Raw genomic sequence first — 7,228 nt, 5'->3', positions numbered from 1 at the left:
AACACAATCGATGTTGAGGTCGAGGTCATCATATTCTTAATTTGAATGAGATCACAAGCACATCAACTGTTCTACCACTATCATTCGCTCATAGTGGCAAGCCGACGTTTGCTGAGATACTATAACAAGGTTCTAATAACCGGGATCACGTGGTTGCGCACGGTTGTGTAAAGTTTGGGTTGAAGTATTGTATGTTCAAAATTGATTCATTTAGCCCAAAATATATTTTGACATATTGTTTATAATAATGTCTTGGTATGGTTTGATACATTTTCATGATAATCACTAAATTTTATATTCAAATATTAATCATATGTGTATGTGTGAGAAAACATGGACACATGCTTCCTAAGCCGATTAAACGAAACATCTCTTTGATGCAACACTTAAGCAATGATACACTAGGGTATAGCTCTGAAATATACAATCATTTAGGAGAACACGCTAAAAGACAAAGCATGTACAGTAAATTCTATGTCTCCGGTAGGACTCCAACCATGCACGACTTGAAGAAACCAGCAAAGCCACGTCGTTGTTTGCGGAACCAAGGCTTCTTGAGCGCCTCCGCTGCGGTAAGCCGCTTCTCCGGGTTGCTCTCCAGCAGCCCGCTGAGCACCTCGAAGCCGGCCGACGACAACATGCGACTGGGAAACTTGTGCCGAAGGCGGCTGACGCCTCCGTCACCCGGCAGCTTTGACTTCCGGTCTGCCGCTAGCCCCGAGTATCCAGACCACTCCTTGATCCCCTCCGTGCCGACGATGCCAAACACTTTGGCCATGATCTCTATGTCCGACTCGCCGTCGAAAATGGAGGCGCCGGTGCCCGAGAGGAGGTCGGCCATTATGCATCCGAGCCCCCACGTGTCCACGCGATCGTTGTACTCGCGCGAGTGCAGCAGGAGCTCCGGCGCGCTGTACGGCGTCAGAATAATCACCTCCGGCTGCTCCTTCCCCCGCCCTTTCGTGGACATCCCGAAACCGCCGATCTTGTAGACTATGCGGTCGTCCTTGATCTCGCTGCGAACATCGGCTTCGACTGGCTCCTTGGGCTTCTGCATCCTGTCCTCGGTGCCGTCGTCGAGGAGCACGTTCTCCGGCTTGATGTCGAGGTGCAGGACGCCCACGCCGTGCACGGCCTTCACCCCCTCCACGAGCTGCTTCATGATCCGGCGCACCTCGTCCTCGGAGAACGGCCGACGACGACGAACCCGGCGCTGCATGTAGCCGCGTAGGTTGAGGCGCCCCACGTAGTCCATCACGATGAAAGAGTCGCCGGTCTCGGATTGGCAAGCGTCAGCGTAGGTCCGGCGGTGCTGCACGATCGAGGGGATGCCGCGGCACGCGCCCAGGCACATGGCCTCCCGCATGACCTCCGGTAGGCCGGAAATAATGAAGCCGTCGTCGCCGCTCCCGCTGAGCCGCTTGACGGCGACGATCAGGTTGTCCTGGGTGTCCCACACCTTGAACACTTCCCCGTTGATGCCCGCTCCCAGCTTCTCCAGCCGCTCGTAGCCAGGCGGCCTCTTTCTTTCCGGCGGAAGCTGCCATGGCGTCCGTGCCGGTGCACGCAGGTTCGATCGCCAGGAGGCAAGTAACAAGTTTAGGCAGGGAGGTGGAGATACAACGAGTTGAAGTATATATATGTACATACGCGTTGGGAAATCGTTGATTTGTCTACGGTACGGACTGCGGGTGATACCTGGACTCTGAACCCCTACTCCGACTCGGAGTCAAAACCAATCATTTGATCAAATCTATTACGCAATTCTCATTGGCCAGGGCTAGGCACCGGTCTGGGTGCGTTGGATCAAAGCAACCGGCGTCGTTCGATTGACTCTTTTTCGTCTCGACTAAGCAAGTCAACTGTCGGTCGCCGGCTAACCCGCAACACCGCGGTCCGCGCTCGCCCCCGTAGGCCGCCCCGCTCGTCCTTTCCCTCTTGCTCACCGGCAACCCGCCTCCTCCTGTCGTCAGTTGGCTCGCAGCAGCGCCAGTTGCAACAGAAAACAGAGTAGCGCTCCCCTTGGTCATCATGGTTGCGACCCTGACACACTGGCCGGGGCACGGTGACCATGGTTGCAGCATCAGCAGCATCACCGCCTCCGGCTAGCCGCGAGTCGGAGGCTTGCACCGTCATGTCAGGCAAAAAAGAATCTGAAAGTATTCATTTGCCAATTGAATCAAAAATTACTAGGTTCCAGCAAAAACAAAAGTGGATTCAAGCAAAACAAAGTCAGTAGGAAAAACTCCCAGTGGGGTATTGTGGAAAAAAAAAAACTAGTTTGCCCCGGTTGCAGCAAAAGGTTGTCGTGCTTTCAACATCTGGCGAACAGGTTGCAGCACCCCGCGTCCGGTGTGATCACCACTAGCAGTTCTGGGCTTCACGCTGCGATTGGGGGGGGGGGGGGGGGGGGGGGGGGGGGTGTGGGGGGGTGGGGGTTGGGTGCGTGGCCATGGCCGGTAGCAGTGGCCGGTGCCGAATCTCATGGAGGGAATTTTCTCTCGTGGGAGACACACACACACACACACAGAGGGAGAGAGAGATGAAGGGATGGGAGTGACGGGACGAAGAGGATAAGTGATGGAGAAATAAAAAAGGAAAAGGGCTACGAGGATAAGGGGCCGACCATGGGGGAGGTAGCGCCTGACGACACAGCGTGCGACCGACCCAAACTCGGCCGGCTGGCTTGGCGGAAGTGTTTTCCATTCTCTCTCAATTAAGAAAAAAAAACTATTTTCCTCACCAATGAGGCCCAACCAAATAGCATCATAAGTTTAGAAGAGGCTTGGTACATCCCCACCTGTATAAGTCATTAGACTAAAAAAAACATCTATAAGCCATTATTTACCTCCTCTTATAACCGATCTACTATATCACTAAGCTCCCTAGGGGTAAAAGGCCTCACGTTCAATTGAGGTGTCCAATTGAAATTGGGTCACCCAATTTTGACCAAGTCAACAATTTCTCAAAGTTCTTATTTAATTCTTTTATACTATACACTATGCTTCCTAATTTTAAATCCTCACAATTAATTGAGGTCTTCAGTTGGTCACCTGATTTTGACCGGATCAATAATTTCTCAAGGACCTCTCCCACTTAATTATTTTAATTCATCATACTCCTTAACTTTGAAACTCTTTTATTCGATTGAGATATTCAATTTTGATTTTGGTTTATGATCTTGATCAGGTCAACGATTTTTCAAATCAATCAACACCAACCGGCTAGAAAAACATATCAACTCGTGCACGCTTTTACCACCTAGAAAAAAGAAGCGCCACCATGTGATGATACTGTAGATACAATATAGTACATATAACCATCGACGCAGAAATTTACCCTCAAAAGTAAGAGTTGATTAGCGCATTATAAATAAATATAAAACACACTCCATCGTCTCTTCTATGCGCCAAACTAAATATTCCATCAGTTCCAAAATACAAGGGGTATTAGTTCTTTGGAAAGTCAAATTTCTTCAAGTTTGACCAAGTTTAGAGCTAAAAATATCAACATCCACAATATTAAGCCAAAAAATTATGGAAACTAGATGATGCCCCGCGCGTTGCAGCGGGCCTAATAGTGCAGATACTATGTATGAACAATATAACATCATGATAAAGAGAGTATGTCTTAGCCCTTCCATCAAGATTGCATTCCTGGTCCCTTGTTGATGAAAGGTACATAGACCAAAATATGGGATGATATGTGGCAATCGGAATCACAGGGGGTGGTTTGGTTGGTATTCTACTTGCCATCCTGGAGTCTCCTATTCTAGACCTACTTGAACTACTAAAGTAGGGGGCATATGTCCATGTCAATGTCTACCCAAATCAGATTCAAATTTATCTTAAAGTCAGACCAAATTCTGATATAAATAGGGAGGGAGGAAGAAGGCAAAAATTGTGACAAATGATGAAACAAATGTTGAAGCAATAGCATATCGATCAACAGAGACAACTCTTTTGGCCCCATCTAGTAATGTTCTTCAATGCAGAAGCAATGCCACATTTATCAGAGAACAGCCCATATGTGGGAAACTTTGTGATATTAATATAAGAAAGCTCAAATCAGCTGATGAAAGATTTCATAGTACCATATTTTTTTAGCTCATGCAAACCTGACAGAAATGAGCAGCTTCACGCCTTAACCACAGAACAACCTCTACCTATGCTGAAACAACCTGACAAATGCTTCCATCTCCATAATATTCATTTACCTCAATCATCCAATAAAAGATCACTCACCGCATCATTCAGTCAACTAACTGATGTCTAGAATAAATGTGAAGCATGAGATAAAAATAAAATGGCGTCGAGAAAGAAAGAGATCAATTGTACCTAGGCTCAAATCAGCTCACAAAAGACTTCTATCCACATTATTCTTCAGCTATCCCAAGACTGAATAGTAAATAGGGGCCGCAAAGGAACTCCTAGTAGCTCAATAGAAATCTAATTAACTGTCTCCTTAGAATGATAGAATTTGCATTTCCTTAATCTGATATTAACCCTTTCTGCCAGCTTAAAATTTCTGAAAAGCACAAACTGTACTAAAATTCTCGAAACATAAACAGTACCAAAATTCTTACCAGATACAATTTGCATTTTCATAATCTGAGATTAATCAGCACCATTAGGTACAATAAATCTCAAGATACAAAATATCCGCACAAATGATGAGCTGAGCCCAAAGCAAAAGCAGATCCAAGTCTTCATCTCTGCATTAAAATATTAGGTGTCAATATGAGTGACATAAGCATCCATGATTTAATAGACATGGATGTAGTGGCGAACATGAATAAGCAAATTGAATTCATGATGGATACACACCAAATTCTGGCACTTGTGTCAGCAATTGTTTCTGCTAAATGTGAAAGAAGAAGAATAAATATCTTCTCTCAAGCATAACAGGTGCAGAATTAGCCCTAGAAGAGAATGTGTTGAGTCATAGTACTTGCTCAATGTACATCATGTGAACAGGGTACGATCACCTGTTGGAAATGGAACGTGTAACTACTCCAGAGAAGTGGGAGGGGAAGTGCTAGATACTGCTGCCTGCATCATATACACCATCAAAACTGGCAGTACGAAAATTAATGAAACAAACATACTTTGTCTAACTTATGAATTGCTAACTGCTAGGCAACAACATACCTGAAAGTAAATTGAAATATCACATATGCTCTGATTCTGCAAAAAAAATCAATGGAAAGCATTAGAAATACCAAAAAAATAATACTAAACTAACATATATGTGTATATAAGTGAGAGATATATATAGAGAGATACAGGATTGTAGTTGCACATCGTAAATGGTAAGCTTTATTTGTTTATTTCTTCAAGAACACTAAAGAAAACAAATGAAGAGAATTTTTTTCACGATCTAGTGCTTTGGATTAAAACCAACCGGATTGGAAACATGATCATGAATCCGTCGTGTCTTGAAAAATGCTTGCCCGCATTGCTCGAGACCGGACTTGCTGCCCCGAAGGAAGTGGCTGGAGACGGAATAGAGCTTTCTTCTAAATAAATTGCCTACCACACACGAATCAGAGCTTGCAACCCAGGCTAACTCAAAACTATCACTCCGATCTAGGGAGAAATAGAGGAGGGAGAGCACCCACCTTTGGTGCGGGTGTTGTTGAGGGAGGACACTGACGGTGGCGCGTGCGGCTCATCGGGAGCTCTGGTCGATGCCGGGGCGCAGGGCATGGGTCCATGGAGGCCGCAGGGCTCGATTTACCTGCAACGGGGTGCGAGGCTAGGTTGACCTGCAGTGATCACAGAGTGCCCACGGAATTGGCCTCCCCCTGTACAGCAGCTAAAGTGGTCGATGGAAGAATGGACACGTGGTCAGAGACGGTCGCCGGAGCGGCATCACACGCAGGGGGTCGCCGGGTGCCTTGCCGAGGTCACATGTGGCGGCACTGATTGGGACGCTGGGTAGCGAGGTCGGGCGATGTCGCCGGGATCGTGGGCGGCTCACCGGGGTCACACTGTATGCCGTGCCTGGATCACCCGGGGTCGCTTGGCATTTCGGCAGCGGCAGCGTCGCTACGCCTCACTGGGTCACTCTCCAGGAGGGTTCGAGTACTGGATGCATATGTCCTGTTTGTGTGGATCTTAGATTGACTCTTCAGCTTTCTTTACATAAAAAAAAGACGATTAAATTGACTCTTCAGTTACAGGAGGGGGAAGGGTTAATACCCAATGGTTCCTGGGTACATATGTACCTTATATGGGGATTTGTTTTTAATAATTAAACAAAAAGTCAAAATAGTTAAGAAACTATTTTTAGAATAAAGTTGACTTACTTGCGCACTAGTATACACATTTTCAGAAAAAAGAAAACTACGTTGACTTCACAGCGAAAAAGACGAAATTTATTTGCTATTATATGTCACTATTCACGCTATTTTGACCAAATTTTTTTCTTTTTTAAAAAGAAGTCAAAGAGGAATTTTATGTTTTTGTAACTTTTCTCACTAGTACAATGGAAGGTCAAGTTTTTATCAAAAATATTTTTAGAAATTTTGACTTTTTGTTGAATTACTAATTTTTGTGTGCATATAGGGTACATATGTACCCAGGAACCAACAGTTCCCCTCCGAGAGGAAAGGGCAAAGGAATGGACGATTAGAAATTCGGCATGGGGACAAATAAAAATGGGTCTGTTCACACATCTGGGAGAGGTGACGTGGTTGCTTGTGCATGTGGGGGTGAAGTGGACCAATCAGAAGCTTGCTGATGTGTATAACTTGCATGTGTAGAGAAATAGGTTAGTGGGGATCATCTATTTAGTTATTATAGATTCATTTCATGATGAATCTAATAGCACCAATTTGATACTACGAATTTTGATATGTTTCTTCATAAATTTGATCAAACTTAAAGACGCTGGACTTTTCAAAAAAGTAATACAACTTATATTTTAAAACAAAATGAGTATTTTTTTAAAGAATCTCGACAACGCCAACGGCGCAGCGAAACACGCCCAACCTTCTGGTATGTGACTAAATCCAACAAACTCTATTTTTCACCGTTAATTTAAATTAACTTTATTGCAATAGTAGGGGATGGATACTTGGTTAATCGAACCCGAAGCTGATAAAATTTGTTATACACAAAAAGTTTTATTTCGTGTACATTTGACTAGGAGTGCTCTAAAATTCAAGTTCAAATGGATATAGAGATTCATTCGTTGCACAATCACAAAGATATGAACTTAGATA

At 44.9% G+C, this 7,228-nt stretch overlaps 1 protein-coding gene across 1 annotated transcript; it reads right to left on the bottom strand.

Annotated features, from left to right (window-relative positions):
- Positions 1-335: 335 nt before the first annotated feature.
- LOC120969922 (putative cyclin-dependent kinase F-2) lies at positions 336-6,909 on the bottom strand. The gene is made up of 5 exons (XM_073503453.1): positions 5,621-6,909; positions 5,404-5,531; positions 5,151-5,186; positions 1,947-5,051; positions 336-1,722 (listed from the first exon to the last, which is right to left on the bottom strand). Exons 4-5 carry the CDS (start codon positions 2,134-2,136, stop codon positions 473-475), a joined length of 1,440 nt encoding a protein of 479 aa, XP_073359554.1. The 5' UTR covers positions 2,137-5,051; positions 5,151-5,186; positions 5,404-5,531; positions 5,621-6,909; the 3' UTR covers positions 336-472.
- Between the last annotated feature and the right edge of the window lie 319 nt (positions 6,910-7,228).

The sequence above is a fragment of the Aegilops tauschii genome, chromosome 7, assembly GCF_002575655.3.
Source record: "Aegilops tauschii subsp. strangulata cultivar AL8/78 chromosome 7, Aet v6.0, whole genome shotgun sequence".
Taxonomy (NCBI): Eukaryota; Viridiplantae; Streptophyta; class Magnoliopsida; order Poales; family Poaceae; genus Aegilops; species Aegilops tauschii.
This window is presented reverse-complemented; position numbering and strand designations above follow the sequence as displayed.

Excerpts from the sequence above, each read along its gene's own strand:
- LOC120969922 (XM_073503453.1), bottom strand. The coding sequence starts at position 2,136 with ATGACGGTGCAAGCCTCCGACTCGCGGCTAGCCGGAGGCGGTGATGCT. Across the intron at positions 1,723-1,946 it reads CAGGAGGAGGCGGGTTGCCG|TCGGAGTAGGGGTTCAGAGT; the intron begins GTGAGCAAGAGG and ends TTTGACTCCGAG.